Source organism: Anopheles gambiae, chromosome 2 (genome assembly GCF_943734735.2).
Source record: "Anopheles gambiae chromosome 2, idAnoGambNW_F1_1, whole genome shotgun sequence".
NCBI lineage: Eukaryota > Metazoa > Arthropoda > Insecta > Diptera > Culicidae > Anopheles > Anopheles gambiae.
This window is the reverse complement of record NC_064601.1, coordinates 35,747,698-35,766,286: the sequence shown is the minus strand read 5'-3', so window position 1 is coordinate 35,766,286 and position 18,589 is coordinate 35,747,698. Positions and strand designations below refer to the sequence as shown.

Sequence of the window (18,589 nt, the reverse complement as noted above, 5' to 3'; positions counted from 1 at the left end):
AACATCGTTCAACATGTGTGCGTGTGGAGCCCGTGCTTCAGCGCCCTATCCCGTGTTGAGTCATATTCCGTGCATATGCGCCTCATCTTCTTCTGCCGCCCGACCGTGCTCGTCATCGTAAAGTTGCCCAGCTATGGAGAAGCAGGCGTCCGCCAACGTTTGGCCGTTGCCGGAGAAATTACATAAGTGTAGAATTGTGATTTATCAGTAACGGACAGGGCCGTCTCCCGCACGGGTGTAGTTTGCAGTTTTACCCTATTCGTGTGCCATTGCTGTGATTGTTCGTTGTGCGTGCTGCGTGCGGAACCGAAACTGTGTAGCCTCTCTTCCAGTGATGAAGGGCACAGCTGCCGATAGAGATTGTGAGACAATCCAGGCTTGAGTCACGTTGAGAAAATAAGTGCGTAGGAGCAGTAGTGCGTTTGTGCGTTCCTGCAAAGGAGGTAAAAACCATATGCAAACTTCGTTCCAAAACGCCACGGAACTCGAACAGCACAGTGTAATTAAATTGTAGCGTGGTTTTAGGTAAGTAAATAAAGTGCATACAACTGTAACTGGTTCCAACACGAGTACGTGACGGTGCACCGATAACGCGGCACGAGAGAAAATCGATAGCAAAACAAGACAGTTGATCGTTATGTCGGCGAAGGGAGAAACATGAAGCTAGGGGATGATGTTTTGGTATGGTTTGTTTTCATATTTGGAACCTTACAAATGTCGTGCGCCGCTTTCAATGCTATGGCATACAGTGTGTCCCACACCAACCGATGCGTTTAGTTTTTATTATTTATTATCCGCGCCAGTTATTTTGTTTGTTTTAAACTTTCAACCGAAAATTGAGTAGTTTTTTATTTTTTTTTTATTTTCATTCACTATAAATTATTCAAAAATTATTTTCTATCCCTTTTTCTAGTACAATTACTGAGTGTACCTGCAGCTAAAGATAGAGACAATTATTATCATATTTTCAAGCTGACTGTCGCATCAGTATCGATTGTTAAGGGCAGTGGTTACTCATCATTATCAGCACCAGCTGGCACGAGGATGATGAAGTGTGCACGACAAGCGTTATCGGGTTGTTGGCTGTCGGGAGGGTTTCCATTACAGCGACGATTACGATCCGTCCGGGATGAGCATTACCACGTCACATTCCTTGCCGTCTCTAAGTGCTTTTTTGCGATATGGTGTTGGCCACTCTTCCCTTGTAATGATTTAGGGACACTCCAAATGGTGTGTATGATAAGCTTGCCAAGATCGATTGCTTTCTTGGTGTAACAGATTGCTTTCATTCTACTGTATATTTTAAATATCAATGCGTAATAGTAATATAGTGGGACGCCGTTTATCAGGGCGCGTTTTATCCGCCTGTCCGGTTATTCGTGCTGTTGACAAATGACAGTTCAATTCAAAGGAAACATTGCGAGTTGATATTTAAAAAAAGCTTTATCAGAACACATTGTAAAAAACAAAAAAAAAACGGTAAAATTCATGTCAAATTTCGAATATTCTCATTATAAAACAGGTAAAACTGGCTAAGGTTTACCAAAACATAATATAGATTTAAAAAAAACTTCAACAATTTGTGATAAAATATATACTTTTATAATTGAGCCGTGTTATTCCAGGTGCGAGGTCGAGTCCCGATGAGCACTTTACTTCGAAGCTGGAAAGGATTGGTTCTTGATCAAGCATCAGCGCGCGATCGTCTTTTCATACCGAGACGAAGTATCGCGGCTACAGCTATGTTATCGTAATAATTAAACTCCTAAGTGTAAAGCGATATTAATAGCGCTGCCAATTGACAGCATAATTTGTTTGAATAAACAATAAACACGAAGGAGCTGGGAGGGGGGAGGGGTACACTCTGTCTCACACCACCACCACCACCTTCGCTACGGGGCAGGTTAGCACGTGCAGTTCACGCACTGAAACCATTTGCGCCATCCGCCCGTTCCAATACATTGTGTCGGGGGGCATGGTGAGGTAACAACCCTTTCCCAATGCTCTCTCTCTCTCCTATTAGACCGTGCTAACCCACACAGCCAGCCTATGGCTAGCGTCCCAGCGAGTGGTGCGATAGGCCGCAGAAACTCCAGCCGCGGGCGCATACCGTCCGTTCAGTCGCTCGCCGAACTTTGAATCGCAAACGCGCGCGCGCTCTCTCGCGCACCAACCAATTCCACGAGCATTCCGTTTGGCTGTGCGTGCCATCCCTCGGTAAGCCGGTTAGTAGTGTTGCTGCCGCTGTTGTCTGCCTTAAAAGCTGGGCGAGCGGGGGAATTTCAAGTGCTAGTTACCATGGTAGTCGCTGCCCTTAAAAGTAGGCGATGGAAGACGCTGACCCTCACGACGCAACAGTTGCTCCCCTCCCGAATGTGTCGCAGTCGAGTTCACACAGGGGGGTGTTTTGAGTGTGTTAATTTTTGTTTTTTGGACTCAACAACCTTTTCGAAATCGACTCCACCGAAAGCTCACGAATGATGGGATGGGACGTGAAAGTGTGTCACTGTGGTGGTCGGCTGGTGCTTGTGAATCGTGTGCTTGCACGGGCACGTACCGTGCAAGAAACGCCAAAACTTGTTCACGCGTTGCGTAACCGTATAGTGCACGTTCGCTCTCTTTTGTCCCTTTCTCTCTCTCTCTCACACACGCACACGCATCGTTTGTGCAAGAGTAAAGTCTGTTGTGTGTTAGCTCCACTTGGCAACTTCCACAACCCTGTTTGCCGTACAAAGGGACACAAAAAACCTCAAAAGTCACCAAATTGGGGATTGTACCATAACCATCCCTCCCTTAAGCCGCCAACGCTCTCGCGAATATCGAAAACTAACTCCAGAATGACGTCAGAGGCGGCGAGAAGTTCGTTGTGTGATGGACATATCTCCCCGTGTTGTATATAGGCGAATTTGTTTGCATTGACCTCAACGGTTTTCCGGTGTTGCTAACAGCGTGATGATGATGATGATGTGGAAAGTGCAAGTCAAGGTTACTAGAAGATCAATACCTCTCCCTCTCCCACTCTATCTCAGCTGTTCTGTAACAAGTTTGTGTGGTTGTTGCTGTAGTTGTGCCTTCTGTTTGCACACACCATGCAACTCCATCTAATCGCCGGCTAGTGCTGGACGACTCAACTGATAACAACAGCCTCTATCAATGCTCCACTTACCTTGCTACTTGCACCCTCCAACATGCGGGCCAACATACTGCACCGCTTCCTTTGCTTACGTTCGTCTGACCGCTAATGCCACTTTCCCTTCCCTTCGTTCGCCCGGTACAGGACGGACCATGCGACCCAGCGCCATTATATAATGGCGCGAGCGGGACCAATTACCCCCGCGCAAACCGGTTCCGATGTGTTATGTTTTTGGCATTCCTGGTGCTGAATTCGTGCGCCCGAATATTGTGACGAGTTTGGTGGCCCTTGTACAACTGGCAAGTGGCGAAATGCCTCGCCCGGCTGAAGCAGAAGAATGGCAAGAGCTCGACAAGTTCAAGGGTGCAGTTTGATTGACTTTTCGTTTTCGCCAGTTACGCCGTTTCCCGCAGTTTGCTTGACCGAAACCGCAAACACGACCGATGCACACGACACCAAGCCGCCGTACTCGTGTTGGTGTGCTGCCATAGCAACAGACACACGCACTTCGCCTGCTCCCTCGGCAGGGTGAAACTGTTTGGCGAATTTTGAACGCGTAGGGTTAAGGGTTGTGGGGTTTTTCTTTTTGGCAAACTCGACTTGTAGGCGTTGTCCGTGTAGCACGACACGTCCCGACTGGTGAAAGTTTTCTCATTTACAAGCTGGTTTGTGTGCCATTTCCAGAATTAGTTAAGAATTGGTGAAACGCACTGGTACAAATACCGAGCCCGGGGTCTAAGCCACATCTCTCCCTTGTTGCTAGACAACGCCGGCAGAGTGGAAATCGCGATAAGCAGCGGACGCCAAGCGGCGAACCCTCGACGCAGCATTGGCCGCATCAAAACACTTCACTTCGCCCCTCAAATGGCGCATCGGAAGGGGAAGCGGGGTGGTGTGCGTTGTCCACGAGAATAAGGGTGCTTGTTAGTCTGCGCCTCCCGCTAACGTATCGTCCGATTGGTGCAGTAAGTGTGTGTATGTGTCTGTGTGTGTTGGTGAAATTATGGCTAGTCATGCGACAAACCGGGTACAATCTGCCAGCTCAGGCAGATATTTTGGGTTGGCGAAGGAAACCATATTTGTGTTTGGCAACTGCAAGAGAAGGAAAAAAATGTACATCCAACCGCTGTGTTGCATTTTGTGTGTGTTTTTTTCGTGAAGGCGCCATGAAATACGGTGGTTAACTGGCTCAAAAACAAGAAGCGAGAAGAAGCGAGAATTTTGAACAAATACGAACTTTGTTCGCCTATATGTATGTTTTATTTACTGCGTTGATAGCAGTAAAAACTCCATGCTGCCCTTGCGGACAAGTGCTTACAGGGTTCTCCAGGGGCTCTCATAGTTGTGGGACACTTCCTTAACTCTTTCTTATAGGATGTGAATTTCATACGTTGGAAATTGGACGCTATGGCACCCTTTTCGTACAGGTTCCTTGGAATTTCCTATTGGAATTGTTCAACAAGGGTTATATACAATCCAATTCCCATTACATTAGGTTCATTTCACGTAAGAAGGTGTCAATAAAGTGCCACCACAGCTGTGAGCACTCCTGGCGAACCCTGTAATGCAATGGTTACTGTGAAGTCGTATTGATTTATTCAGTCGGCATTGAGGATTGCAATCGAGTTAGTACAGTGCAGTGAGCGGTTGTAACGATTGATCCTTCAAAGCTATTTTTAGCTCTCCATAGTATACAATCTCCATTTCCTATCTTTACATGGTTGTTGGTTGCTTTAGTAGAACACAACATATTGCTAGGGATTGTAGTTGCTTGAAGGCTTTTGAAGTGCATGTCTCATGTTTCAAAACCGGTGATGTTGTGCCTCGCTGGAGCGAAGGGAGATTGGGAAGTCTATCGTTCAATACTTCCTACTCCTACATCGTCGGACGTGGCTTGATTCCCACTTTGTCATGCCCAGTAAAATAAGAAATTAAATTAATTGTATGAAAGCCACCAAACGACCAAAAATAATGACATCAAACTGTTTTTACTTTCTTTCATTTTAGTCTCCTACCCGCCCATGAAAGGATTCACTCACCACAACGGAACATTTCCCACAACGACGCTCTGAGCCGCGTGAGAAACGAACCACTGCCAAACGAACTGCCCGATCGGAGGGCACCGACACACTAGGCACATTCCAGACAGCATTCTTCTCCCATTGGTGTGACGACCATTCTCCAGAACAAACCCCCAAAACCGACGATGGACCGGTTAGGACTGCTGGCGACGGCCTACGGCCAACCGAATAAACATTCTAGTCAATTCCGCAACCCGTTCGGTGGCCGGCCGTGGATGGAGCAGAGCGGTGCGGCGGCAGCAGCCCCCGGGGCCAAGGGGCTAAAGGGCATCGTGGCCGGTGGCATTACCGGCGGTATCGAGATTTGCATCACCTTCCCGACCGAGTACGTGAAGACGCAGCTGCAGCTGGACGAGAAGGGTGCGACCAAGCAGTACAACGGCATCATGGACTGCGTGAAGAAGACGGTCAAGACGAACGGTGTGCTCGGGCTGTACCGTGGGCTTAGCGTGCTGCTGTACGGCTCCATCCCGAAGTCAGCTGTCCGGTAAGGCGTGTTCCCGTGTCCGTGTCGATGTTTCGCCTCAAACTGTGTACTCACGGGTTTTTCCCCCTTTTCTGACAGGTTCGGTGCGTTCGAAAGCCTGAAGGGACGTCTGATGGACTCGAACGGGCAGCTCAGCACGTCCGGCAAGCTGCTGGCCGGGTTGGGTGCGGGCGTCGCCGAAGCCATCCTCGCCGTCACGCCGATGGAAACGGTCAAGGTGAAGTTCATCAACGATCAGCGCAGCGGTACGCCCAAGTACAAGGGGTTCTTCCACGGCGTCGGCATGATCGTGCGGCAGGAGGGTCTGTCCGGCGTGTACAAGGGCCTTACCGCGACCATACTGAAGCAGGGCTCGAACCAAGCGATCCGCTTCTACGTGATGGAAACGCTCAAGGACATGTACAAGGGCGACGATCCGTCCAAGCCGGTGCCGAAGATGATGGTCGGCGCGTTCGGTGCCGTGGCCGGGGCGGCCTCCGTCTTCGGCAACACCCCGATCGACGTGGTGAAGACGCGCATGCAGGGGCTCGAGGCGGCCAAGTACAAGAACACGGCCGACTGCGCGCTGCAGATCTGGAAGAACGAGGGACCGATGGCGTTCTACAAGGGTACGGTGCCGCGACTGTCGCGCGTCTGTCTGGACGTGGCGATTACGTTCATGATTTACGACTCGTTCATGGATCTGTTCAACAAGTTCTGGCGTTAGGTCGAACCTGAGGAGCCGGGGGGGAGGGGGGCTGAGGAGTAACAATGCCATTATCTCTAGATTGACACCTGAGGACGATGTGAGGATGACGATGAGCGCTGCAGCCGGTGTCAGGGTTCAGGGATGCAGAATGCGCCAAAGCGGAGGGCGGAATGTACATTCTATAACACGGGAAGTCTCTCAGTGGACAGTGCAACAAAACGCGGCAAAGCAAACGACATTCCAGTGTACATTCAGGGATTTTATGAGCATACTATTATGAGCGGTCGGGAACATGCGCAATGTTGCAGCCCCAGTTCGTTTCGTATCAGGACGCAGTTTTAGCACGTTGTGTGTTAGATGTTGACCATGCACGAATTAGATTTTAGTGGGAGCGGGTGGGGCGGGAGAGGGTAAAGCAAACACATCAGAGGAAGGGGCAACCAAAAGGGCACTGTTAGAGGGATTTTTTTCGCGTAGAACATAATTACTACTACTTTTAGGGCACTGTTTAGTGGACGCCTTCGCTCCCGATGGCTGCACAATTGGTAAGAAATGGTGAACTCTCCCTCACCGTTCTTGCACTCGTTAATGTTCCCTTTCTCCTCGTTTTTTGGCAACTGTCGGGGGACGTTGTAACCGTTGCGAACGATCTCCTGTAAGGAGTTGAAATCGGCTTATATCCTAAAAACGAAAAAAAGGAACACAAAACGTTTATCAAAAACGTCGGCAATTACTGTAAAACAGCCATTTTCCGTACGCGTTCAAAGAAATTGTTGTTTTAGTTTTCATCTTGTTCGTTTTGTTATAACAACCGCGACTCCGCACCATCATGCTGCTGGTGCGCATTTTTTTAACTGTACTTTAATGTTTTACACGCTTCAAGGGTGCAGCATCGCCGCATCGGGTTAATCACACGCATTCCGTAAACTTTTAGTTACGTTTTTTTTTTCGTTCTACTGTGTAAGATCATTTACTTTACACGCTTGCGCTTATCTTTCGCGGCTAACATACTGCGCTTTTCATCTGGCGGCCGTTGCTTTTTTGGCGTTTTTGAAAGCGTGCTAGAGAAACTAAAAAAAAAAACAAAAACGACCCAATTCCTGACTCGTATTTATATACAACTATATATACACATACACATACACACACTATTATCTATATACAAAATGTCGTAGCGTATAACCCAGGGTGTTGTCATTTGTAATTTTGTAGAGGAAGTACGTGGTTAGACTGTATTGCGCACGATTGCAGGAATAAAAGCCGTGTCGAGAGACGAAACGACACAAACCTACAACCAATCGAAGAAAATGCAAGATTTAAGCGTTTTTATTTCGGATGTTTCGTTTTCCGATCCATATTGTTCTACTATCGGTTTTGTTTTTCATATTTTTTGTTCCATTTATTCTCTTTTAATCCATCCGCGCCGCGCCCCCACCCTACTCTACTATCGTGCTTCTATATAACTCTTTGCTGGTTTGGTTGTTGCCTCTCCTGCTGCTGCCCACAATCATCCGCTGTAAACCATCGTTATCACTCTTGCTCGATGCGAAAACCTATACATCGTTCTTACTATAATGCACTGCCCTTTCCCTTTTCAAGCGGGCTAACACTCGCGCGCTCTTCCTGTTGCCCCAGAAGTTCCTCTGCTTTCCTCCAGCCCTCTTTTCATCCTTTTTTGTCCCACAACAAATGTAAATGTACACATTCATCTTACACGCACACACACACACACCGAGCACAAACAAGGAAAACACATTCCAATACAGCTAAACGCCAAACCATTACCTTCCAGCAACCTGCAGCAGCTAAACACACACACACACGGTGGCGCCGAAAAGGGGTCAGTCCTCAACAGCGTACTAAGCTGCTGTGCCGGGGGTGTGGGAAAAGCGGACACGCAGCTAGGACGCGCGGCATCCGATGGCAACCAACGATGGTTCTACATTCAGTCTAGGCGCCCTTGTATGCGCCGCACACTCCTGGGGGGGATGGGCCACATTTCTATCTGGCTGCGCTTGTGTTACACCAACAATGATCAACCCGGCACTGTGCTGGTAGTAGTAGTAGTACTGCTTACCAGCCTATCTTCTTCTTTTTTTGTTTCTTTTTGCATAAATTATGTACATTTACAGTTTAAACATTAATCAGTTTTCATTATTGTTTTGCATACTCAATGTTTGTCAAACGCAATCGCGCGCGCACGAAACCTCGCACCTTACTAGCGCGTTGTATTATTTTTCGCAAACGAAAGACTAGGAAGCCGAAAAGGGGGCCGAACAGGGTGGTTGCGGCGGTGGTGGTGTTGGTGGTGGATCGAAACAATTCTGCTAAAGCCAATCACTCAACTCGGCCAATCGGGATGTGTTATAATAATAAGCCAGCGTCCAAACGGTGCCTTTCGCAACCTGTGGTTGGAAGCGACCGTGCCGCCGGACCGATTTTGTCTACATATACGGTAAGGAATCTAAACGCTAACTTAGACAAGAAATAATTCGGGAATAATTAGCCAATTGTGCAGGAAACATTGTTCGCTAATAATTCAAAATAATCTTTGGAATACACTATTTTTCAAGCAACGTAACCGTTAAACCCTACCGGGGAAAAAATACTATTTAACTCCCCCCGCGGGGTGGGTGGAAGTAGTTTTTCTTAAACGAGTGGCTAATATGAACTATTTACAATTTGTAGCTTGCACTAATACTTCTCCTCCATGGACAAACACTTTCCTTTCGTGACGAACGAAGCTTAAAAAAAACAAAACAAAACCCGCACCCGAAAAATGGAAAGTGCCAGTACCATAAACCAATCGTAATCGTGTCCCCTCTCCCCCCCTCCCCCCTCCGTTTCCCCTTCCAACCCAATTGCTTGTTAGCGGCTAAGAACGGCTATGACGGTGTGCGAACCCAAGAGCAGGGCCGCTTTTATCGGCTCTTCAGCAGATTCGACAGCGAGCGGATGTGGGTCGCCAGCTCGGAGTCCATCTTGTACGCTTCCTCGTTGATGAGCCGGCGCAGATCGGGCAGGCTGGGCATGTGGTCGATGTCCTTGATGTTGAGCAGCTTCTGGAACACCTCCGTCCAGACGTGCTTTTTCAAGTATCTGGAAGGTGGAGAAAGCAGTGATGTTTGGTATCAGAAACAGAGCGGCACAAAATGTCACTGTCAATGTCATAACAAAAAAATCTGACTGAAACAAAATCCTTGTCAGCGTCAGCGGTACTCAATTGTGATAATCAGAGGTGATACTTAAGACGACTGGTGTGATCAATGCATGTTTCGTGACATTTTTGACGCTTGGGTCAGTCACTATGTCATGACTTTTTTTATACTGTGATCAGTTGCATGCAAAATGTCACTGACATCGTCATGACAAATTCTGACTGAAACAAAATCATGTCAGCGTCACCAGCTAAACTGTGATGATCAGAGATGAGATTCAAACAGTTGGTGCGACCATCACACGCTTGGTGACATTGTGTGCAACCAACTGTGGGTCAGTCACTTGGTCGCGACATTTTCAGTCGGTGATCATTGCGATACTCATGGGAGATATGCGGTGCGTGCGAGTGGTTCCAAGAAACAAAATGAGCATGGTTTCTCGCTCTGTTTGACCCGACATACAATCAAAGCAGACAGAGCGAAGAAGAATGCTCATTTTGTGCTTGGGACCACACGTTAAGTATATTCCAAGAATGTCGTGATTGTGACCGACAGAAAACGTCATGACCAAGTGAGTGACCAAGAATTGGGTGCAAAACAAAATGTCATCAAGCATGTGATTGGGCCACCAACTGTTTGAGTCTCACCTCTGATCAGGATTAAGCTCAGTTTGTCAGTCAGGGTATCGCGTTTGACTCAAGCACTCGCATATCGCGTTCGACATGTCATGACACACTTTCATTGTGTATCAGCAATGAGCATCAAGCTACCACGAATATGTTCATTGTTTTCGTTGGTGAATATCTCGTGATGCTCATGACACATTTGCAGCACTGATCAGAACCTTCGTTTGTGCTTGCTTCCGTGGGCCGTGGGCATACCTGGGCAGCTTCTGCTTAATGTCCCAGCCGCAATCGTACTTCTTTACCAGCTGCATGTACTCCCCGAACAGCATCACGTGGATGGTGCCGGCCACACAGAACAGATCGGTCTGGAAGGACCACGGGCGCCCTTCCTGCATTTCAATGCACGTGAATCCGTCCGTTTGAATGACCTGAAATGGGAGGTGGAGCAGGAAGTAAACGTTCGATTTAACAGCACCAGGACACACACACACACACTTTCAGACCAACCACCTACCTTCTTGAATTGGCGCTTTGGTTCGAAGAAATTCATATCGATGGCACAGCCAAAATCGATCAGTCGCAGGGTAGGTTCCTCCAGATCGCGGGACGGGCTGTAAGCATGGAAGAATTGGCGGAATTACTTTTACACGCTCTACTAAAACGGGAAACAACCTACATTTTCATCAGCAGAAAGTTGTCCGGCTTGATGTCCGCATGGATAATGTTGCACGCGTGCAGATACTCTACGATCGACAGTATCTGGCAGCTGAAGTGCATTACGAGAGATTCATGCATCACCTGGATGACAAGGGAAGCGTAAAAAATGGGGCTTAATTCGATGTACCCGAGGAGGGATGTATGATATGATACCTTTCTTGTGGCCGCCGTTCGAATCTTATTGTTGATGTCTAGCAGGGAACCGTACTGTGAAAACTCCGACACAAGCACACTCGCATTCGGTGCAATGACCGCCGCACTGATATCCATGAAACCGGGCAGCTAAAACAAAAACAAGGGCATGAAGAGAGCGGAAACACCTTCTACCGGCCAGCGGTCACAGCATCATCGCGCTTACCATCTTAAGATTAGTCAGTCGTTTTTTCACCTCCGTGCAGATGTACAGCTCCCACGTGTTGGCCGGCTTCTGGTACTTGATCGCGACCACCGCGCCGGACTGCGAGTTCACTGCACGAAACACCGAGCCGTACGAGCCGCGCCCGACCTCCTTCTCGATGCTGTACGCCGTCCCGCCCAGGTTCGCCGTTTGGCCCTTGAGCAGCTTCGGCAGGTTCGCGCTCGAGAGGTGATAGTTGTCGGCCGCCGAGTCCCGATTGCGCGACGGAAAGTCCACCTTGGCCAGAAACGCCCGGCACAGCTCCCCATTGAACGGGTCGACAAACGGCCGGCCGAGCTGGGTTTCGATCGTGGCGAGCGCTTTCTCGAGCCGGCGCCTTCGCGCTTCCTCGTCGTGTTCGCCCGCCTGAAAGAAGCTGCTCTCCACCACGGTCGAGTTCATCGAGTCCTCGTTCTGGCCGATGTTGGACAGGTTCGTGCCCTGCTTGCGCAGAAACCGGAACGAGGCGACCGGGGTGGACGTTTTCGAGAAAGCTCCACCACCAGTGCCAACGCCGCCGCCGGCACCGCCTCCACCACCACCAACGGAGGTTTGTGTGCGCCGGACCGGGGTGGAACAGTTGCTACCGCCGCCACCGTAGTGGAACGGACCGTTGCTGTTATCGCCGGCGAACGAGATGTTGCTGAACGACGTGTTAAACTCCGAATTCGACTGGTACGACGAATCGTCCCCGTCCGGGCGAATGATGCGCTTTCCCTCCGAGCGTCTGCTGCTTCCGTTCGTTCGCCGGCGCGTCGTTTCCATGCTCGTTTCCTCCTCGCCGTAGTACTCCTCTTCCTCCTCTTCCTCTACCCCGTTCTCCGGCTCGTCTTCCTCTTCCACCTCGTAGTACTCGTCCTGCACCCCGTCGTCGTCGTCGTCGTCATCTTCATCCTCATCAGCAGCATAATCTCCCACCGTTGCCTCGGAATAGGCATCGTCCGGTGCCCGTTGTACACGATGTCCTTGTCCCTGCTCCTGCTCCTCCTCATCCTCCCCGTCCTCTTCATCCTCCTCCGCCTGGTACGCGTCGTCGGGATCGTACCGATGATGCTTTCGCCGCTTTTCCTTACTGCTCGATTTGGAGCGTTTGGATTTTTTCTTCTTTTTCGACCCAACGGACGACGCATCGGTTTGCGATTGCACCGACAGGCAGGAGTCTTCGTCCGGTCGGGACGATAGCGCCAGCAGTAGATTCGCATCGTCCATGTGGTTCGCGGGCGCTGCTGCAGCCCGGCCCCGATCTTCCGGCTCCACCATGGATGCCTTCTTTTTCGAGTGTTTTCCTTTGGACGATGATTTCGCTTTAGCGCTGGCCGATTCCCCGATTGCCGCCCCACCCGCTTCCTGTAGCTGTGTTTTGGTGTGCTTTTTGTGCTTTTTCGCCCTTTCATCGACCGTTGCTGCTGGAGCTGGTTCGACCTGTTCCCTCGGGACGGACGGTGGCTGGGAGTGGGTGTTTACCGCATTGATGGCCGTTGGTTCACTGGCCCCCGGTGGCGAAGGGGAATCTGCTCCCGATCCGCCAGCTGGCACCACCGGTGAGTAGGGGTTCGTAGCACCGGACACGGACGTCGAGAGGCCCGTTTTCTCCTTCTTAAACTTGATCGTTATCGTCTGCTTTCGACTGGTTCCATTCTCCGCCGGGGTCGAGAAGCGTATGGTGGAGGCTTCGATCTGTTCCTCGAAATCATCACAGTTTGCGTTGTACTTTCCATGATTGTTGTTAATGTTATACTGCAATGGCGGCTGCTGTTGTTGTTGCTGCTGCTGGTGCTGCTGCTGATGTGGCTGGTATTGTTGCGGCTGTTGTTGCTGTTGTTGCTGCTGCTGTTGCTGCTGCTGTTGCTGCTGCTGTTGCAGCTGCTGTTGCCGATGGTATTGTAGCTGTGCTTGCCCTTGCGCATTCACATACGCCGCGTTCGGGTTACCATTCACCGCAGGTTGCGCGTCCCGTGCTTCCGGCACGGCAGAACCGTGTCCGTAGCTATTGTGCTGTACTGATTGCATCTTGGCCGGATCCTGCGCATAACCCTGCTGCTGAGCATAGCCTGCCACTGGCACAGTCTGCGCCTTCGTTTGCGCCTGCTCGTTGGCATGATTGTAGTGCTGGTACTGATGATGGTACTGGTGCGGAGCTGGCTGATGATGTGTTTGCGCAACCCGACCAGCAGCTGCTTGTGGGTGCAGCGGCCCACCCATTGCCAGCTGTGAATGCTGATGCTGCACCTGTTGCTGCTGTGGCTGCTGCTGCTGCTGCGGATGATGATTATGATGATGGTGGTGATTCTGGTGCGGATGTTGCTGACCAGGCGAGCTCGGATACATTGCATGGTTTGGCGGCGTTTGGGGGGCCATCGCGTAGTGTGCGTTCGGGCGGGATACATGCACCTCCGGCGTGGACAGATGCTGGGCCGGACTGTTGTGCCCGTACGGTGACACAACGGTCGTCATGTTTTGATACGTCCGTTGGGAAGGAAGCTCCTGCGGCTGCTGCTGCTGCTGCTGGTGCGGTTGCTGTCCTGCGGGATAGCTCGGATGAGCGTGTCCCTCGTAAGGGACATACACTTGCTGCGTGTGCTGATGATAAGGTTGGGGCGAATGGTGATGGGCATGATTGACCGGCGCGTATTGGTGTGGCCCATGATGCTGCGGCCCGTACGGTGTTACTGGGGCTGCAGTAGGAGAATGCATGTGGGTCGTTGGCACTGGCGAGTGGTGCTGATGGTGAGCACCAGCATGCACAGTATGATGCGGTTGCTGCTGTTGCTGCTGATGGTGCTGCTGATGGTGCTGATGATGATGGTTCTGTATCACCGATGGCGTCACATTCGGTTGGTGATAGGCTTGATGTTGCACCAGCGGGTTTGGTGCCGAGTAGCCATTGCTGTAACCATGGTAAGGGCTGTGCGGTTGTTGCTGCTGCTGATGATAAAAGTTGCTCGTATGCTGTATCGAACCCTGCCGCATCTGCTGGGAATGGTAGCCAGTAGGCGGTGTCTGTATCGTTTGCCCCGCGGGCATGTGTCCAGCGGCATTTGGGTATTCCTGTGCGGGATACATTCTCTGTTGTTGTTGTTGTTGCTGCTGCTGTTGTTGCTGTTGTTGTTGCTGTTGCTGCTGTTGCTGATATTTCAGTTGCTGCATTTGTCGCATCTGTTTTTCCTTCTCCTGCTGGGCAATCTTCGCCTGCCTTTGCGCTTCTGCTTCCGCTTCCTTCTGCTGCTGCTCCTTCCTTTTGCGCTCAAACCATCGCTGGGCGCGGATCTCCTCGAGCGAAAACTCCATCGTCGGCCGTTCCGCGTGCAGGTCCGGATATACGAGATGCTTCGGGTAGCAGCACCGCCGGTTCGGATCGTACGGCTCCTCCAGGCACAGCGGAACGTCCCACGTTTCGTGGTTGTTTTTCGCTTCGCGCACAAAGTTCGGCGGCAGGCGGATGGCGTCGCTCGCGACGGGCGGTGCATGTGGCGGTTCGGGCTGCGGTGCTACCGCCGCCGGTCCTTGCACTGCTTCCCCGGCCGGACGGACGACCTCTTCCGGGCCCAGCGTGTACTGCTGTACGAGATCGGGATCATCGTAGACGTAGCTCAGCGAGGAGGAAATCACGTACGCCGAATTGTTGAGATTACATTCGATGATGCTTTCATCCGGAGATCTGTAGTCGGGCGCCTCCGTACGCTGCTCGGCAGTGGTTGGCGTCGCCGTGGCTAGTTCCTGTGCCTGCTGGCCGGCTGCGTTTACGGGCGAACTGCGGTACTGCTCTTCGCTGGAAGCCTGAAGCTGCACAGGTTGCTGTGGCGGGTGCGAAGCCGTAGCAACAGGTACTGGAGTGACGTTCACCTCGCTGGCCGTAAACGAGTTTGCTTGCTGGTACGGTTCCTGCTGACCATTGCTAGCGTAGTATGTACCGTTCGGTGGCTTTTCCGGCATGTAATAGCTTCCCGCCGGGACCGGTCTGCTCTGCTGCTGGTGGTAATAGCCGTGCTGCTGCTGCTGCTGCTGCTGCGGTGCATGGTTAGCGTACGCTGTTCCGTTCGGTGCTTCAGTAATCACGCTTCCATTCACGCCGTGCGGGTGAGATGGATGTGCCGACTGCCCGGGATGATAGCTCGGCTCCTGCTTGAGCCGTTTGTGTGGTGGACTCTGCGACGGTGGTGCCGGCAGCCGCTGCTCGACCATTGCGCTGGCGGACCGCTTTTTTGCTAGCGTTTCACTGTACAGCCGATAGTTTCGTTGCGCTTCGTGCAGTTCCTCGATTGGCTGTGCCTTCATCTGCAGGCCGAGATTGAAGATCGACACGGCCTGCTTGTAATCGCGCTCGGCCCATCCAATGTAGAAGCTGGCGCACTGCGTGCCAATGTTCTTCTTGTACATCATTTGGTAGTAGCTGGCGGGCGATTGCTGCATATCGATCTACAAAGGAACGGCGAATGAATGGTTAATTATGGTCCATCCCGTTGTCCAAAACCCCATGCTCTCATTACTTACGTATTTCATCCATATTTTTACCATACGCGTGTCCTGCTTGTAGCGCTCCTCGTCCTGATACAGCAGCAGACATTTTTCCACGATCGATCGCAGATTGTTCAGACGGTCGAACGACCGGTTCTGCTCGTACCAGGTGATGTAGTTGAACCACAGATCGAGCGGATCGGTCCCGTTGTACCCCCGGATCGCATCCTCCCAAGCTTGCTTGTCGGCCTCGAACCGGGGGTTTGCTACCATACCAACACCACCACCACCACCGCCGCTACCCTCGACCATGGGTGCAGCATGATGCACTGGCGAACCATGACCGTGCGGTAGCGGGCGGTGCGAATTCATAGCTTACCCCAGATTATGGCCCAGACGGGGACGATCCAACGACCCGGGACGGGAGTCGCAGACTGTCTTGCGGAGTTATCTTGCTTGCGTTGCACGTTGCCAATGTCCCACCACGCCACACCGACTAATCACTCTCACTGGACACACGAAATGGGTCAACAATCACATACGCACACACACACCCACCCGCACTCTGTGGCGATGTGGGTTTTCCCCCCGGCAGGAACAACCCCCACAAACGGGAAGCACGGTGGCTACTGCATTCCGGATCCTCGACCGTGCCGCATCCGACCGACGGCCGAAAATCAAAACAAAAACATTGAACACACGCCCGAATGCGCACTACAGTCCATATTTGAATCAATACTGAAGGCCCGTTTTAGAATGGCCCCTGGTCTACGAGAGGTCTCGGTTACGGTTTGCTTACTTTCCGCCTCAACTGCACCTGCAGGTATCGCAGGTGGTGCAGAATGCAAATGTCTTACCCCTCGTTCGATTGGTGGAAACTTGGGCAAGTCCGATCACTTCCTTCCACGGTGACCCTTTTCACTGCACACAGGCATTAGTCACGAGGCACATGATGGTCAGGCGAGGCGAACAGGGTAGGGTAGCGGCGGGGCAGACGTGCTGCAATATGCTTATGGCCCGCGAGTGGGCTGACCCAATGCAGCTTCCTCGGACGTGGTCTTCGTTGCGCTTATCCAATCTTTTCACAACCCGCTGGAACTGTTGCGGGTGGGCTGGACGAATGACAGCGGCTGCGAGGGGGAGGAAGACGATGCGGGACGAAAATTTCTGTAGAAAACCCTGGGGCTGCTGCTACTGCTGCTGCTTCGTGTTTCGCCACGGAGAGTGCAGTGATACACGCCAATTGTCCCCGGAATCCGCGAGCCTTTCGACGGGCAGCCCACTGTAGCGGCGCGAAAGAGTTGTCCTCGGAACCGAATTGCTTGTGGATAGCACTTTTGCCTACGTTCCCGTACAATTTTAGTTTGAGATAAAAAAAAATATACCAATCGAAGAAATGCACGCAACGAAACATACGGCGCGATTACACGGTGGCGAACGCGTTGACAGCATCACAAACGCTTCGGAAACGCTTCAGCCTGTCAGACGGAACAATATTCGAGAAGTTTGAACTGTACCGGGCGAGGTAGGCTCATATACTTGCTGTGCTGTTTGCAGTGCTGATGAGGTAAAGCTCATGGAATATGAACAACAAGCTTTCAAATTTTAATTTCAGCAGTCAACTTTAGTGCGACAAAGAATGCAATTTGATAATCTTCTACCTGTTTCTTTTCACCTCCTATCGCCTGTGGGCTATAAGTGGTATCAAAGTACGATACAATTCTCTTCTGCTTTTTATATAGCGAGAAATAATTTATCCTCCTTGTTTATCTCAGACGTGCGTCCGATTACGCATATTCAGAGGCTTCCCAAGTGCCACAAATCCACTAAACGACCTGGAAGTACAAGTTCTCTACCTAAACGGAATATAGAAAGACTTCGTTTAGCAGACGCAAACGACTCATGCATTCTAAAAATAGCGAAAAAGCTGGTGGCGCTCTCTGTTGATGCGATACCCCAACCAGTTGAGTTTCATCGCTTGGAGTAGAGCTTTTTCATTCCCTCTGTACTGTTGTATGGTTTCGCATTGAAGTTATGCATCGCTAGAACTAGAACGGCGATACGATTCTTTAAATACTAAACTCCAACCGAAACCACAAGTACTGAAGCAAGTGAGACTTGAGTAATGGTCGTTGGTGTTGATACCCACGTATCTGACCACACGACCATTCATATAGATTTTTGCTCAGAAAGTTAGAAGGCTACATAGGTCATGATAAGATAAAACTAGCCGAAACACATTGCAAGAAAAGGATAGCAATATAATAATCAGTTTTAATACGCCATCTATTGATCAAACCAATGAAGCTGTGGAGCTTTCTTTTTTTCTATGGATATTCAATTTTCCAGTCGTTTAAGCTTAATCTGTGGCGCTTGGGTTGCTTTCTCTATATTTTAGCCTCGACTTACTGGAATCATTTTGATACTTTTCTCAAAACGATTTTGAAGTGAATTGCTTAAAAATCGTACTTATTACTGCTTGTATGGAGTAAATAGTTGAATATTAAATAAAGCTGGACCTTACTGGTTGAACTTTGATTGTATGCCTTCGTCGGAGTGCTGTACTATTTAATTTGTGCAGATTAGTAGGCACGTATTTTTCCTTCAAAAGGTGGCGTTTTTATGACTTCCTCGAAAACTGGGGTGTCCATACAAATGCATGATTTTTAATTGAACTAATGGTAAACTATTGAGTCGGAGCTAAACGACATACAGGCGGTCCCCGAGATACACGGTACCTCTTATACGCGGATTCGGAGATACGCGGTTTTCTAAATTTGACAATTCTTTGAGCAAATTGTACTGATTTGACACAACAATTGCAAATTGCCAAATAACTTCCGTTTT

The 18,589-nt window shown here is 50.4% G+C and overlaps 2 protein-coding genes across 6 annotated transcripts; one reads left to right on the top strand and one right to left on the bottom strand.

Moving 5' to 3' along the window:
* The first annotated feature begins 37 nt into the window (after positions 1-37).
* LOC133392271 (putative tricarboxylate transport protein, mitochondrial) lies at positions 38-7,697 on the top strand. Of its 5 annotated transcripts, none has more exons than XM_061652474.1 (3): positions 38-525; positions 5,141-5,701; positions 5,780-7,697. In XM_061652474.1, exons 2-3 carry the CDS (start codon positions 5,340-5,342, stop codon positions 6,405-6,407), a joined length of 990 nt encoding a protein of 329 aa, XP_061508458.1. In that variant the 5' UTR covers positions 38-525; positions 5,141-5,339; the 3' UTR covers positions 6,408-7,697. The 5 variants fall into 5 exon arrangements, with proteins under 5 accessions (XP_061508458.1, XP_061508456.1, XP_061508457.1 ...); XM_061652472.1 differs by lacking the exon at positions 38-525 and adding an exon at positions 2,044-2,217; XM_061652473.1 differs by lacking the exon at positions 38-525 and adding an exon at positions 2,057-2,225.
* Positions 7,698-8,475: 778 nt separating this feature from the next.
* LOC4577120 (uncharacterized) lies at positions 8,476-17,175 on the bottom strand. The gene is made up of 7 exons (XM_061652471.1): positions 15,779-17,175; positions 11,249-15,703; positions 11,044-11,172; positions 10,850-10,971; positions 10,688-10,784; positions 10,429-10,601; positions 8,476-9,488 (listed from the first exon to the last, which is right to left on the bottom strand). The coding sequence occupies exons 1-7, from the start codon at positions 16,112-16,114 to the stop codon at positions 9,311-9,313; spliced, it is 5,490 nt and encodes a 1,829-aa protein (XP_061508455.1). The 5' UTR covers positions 16,115-17,175; the 3' UTR covers positions 8,476-9,310.
* Between the last annotated feature and the right edge of the window lie 1,414 nt (positions 17,176-18,589).

Excerpts from the sequence above, each read along its gene's own strand:
- LOC4577120 (XM_061652471.1), bottom strand. The coding sequence starts at position 16,114 with ATGAATTCGCACCGCCCGCTACCGCACGGTCATGGTTCGCCAGTGCAT. Across the intron at positions 11,173-11,248 it reads GACTGACTAATCTTAAGATG|CTGCCCGGTTTCATGGATAT; the intron begins GTAAGCGCGATG and ends TTTTTGTTTTAG. Across the intron at positions 10,972-11,043 it reads GAACGGCGGCCACAAGAAAG|GTGATGCATGAATCTCTCGT; the intron begins GTATCATATCAT and ends CTTGTCATCCAG.
- LOC133392271 (XM_061652474.1), top strand. The coding sequence starts at position 5,340 with ATGGACCGGTTAGGACTGCTGGCGACGGCCTACGGCCAACCGAATAAA. Across the intron at positions 5,702-5,779 it reads ATCCCGAAGTCAGCTGTCCG|GTTCGGTGCGTTCGAAAGCC; the intron begins GTAAGGCGTGTT and ends CTTTTCTGACAG.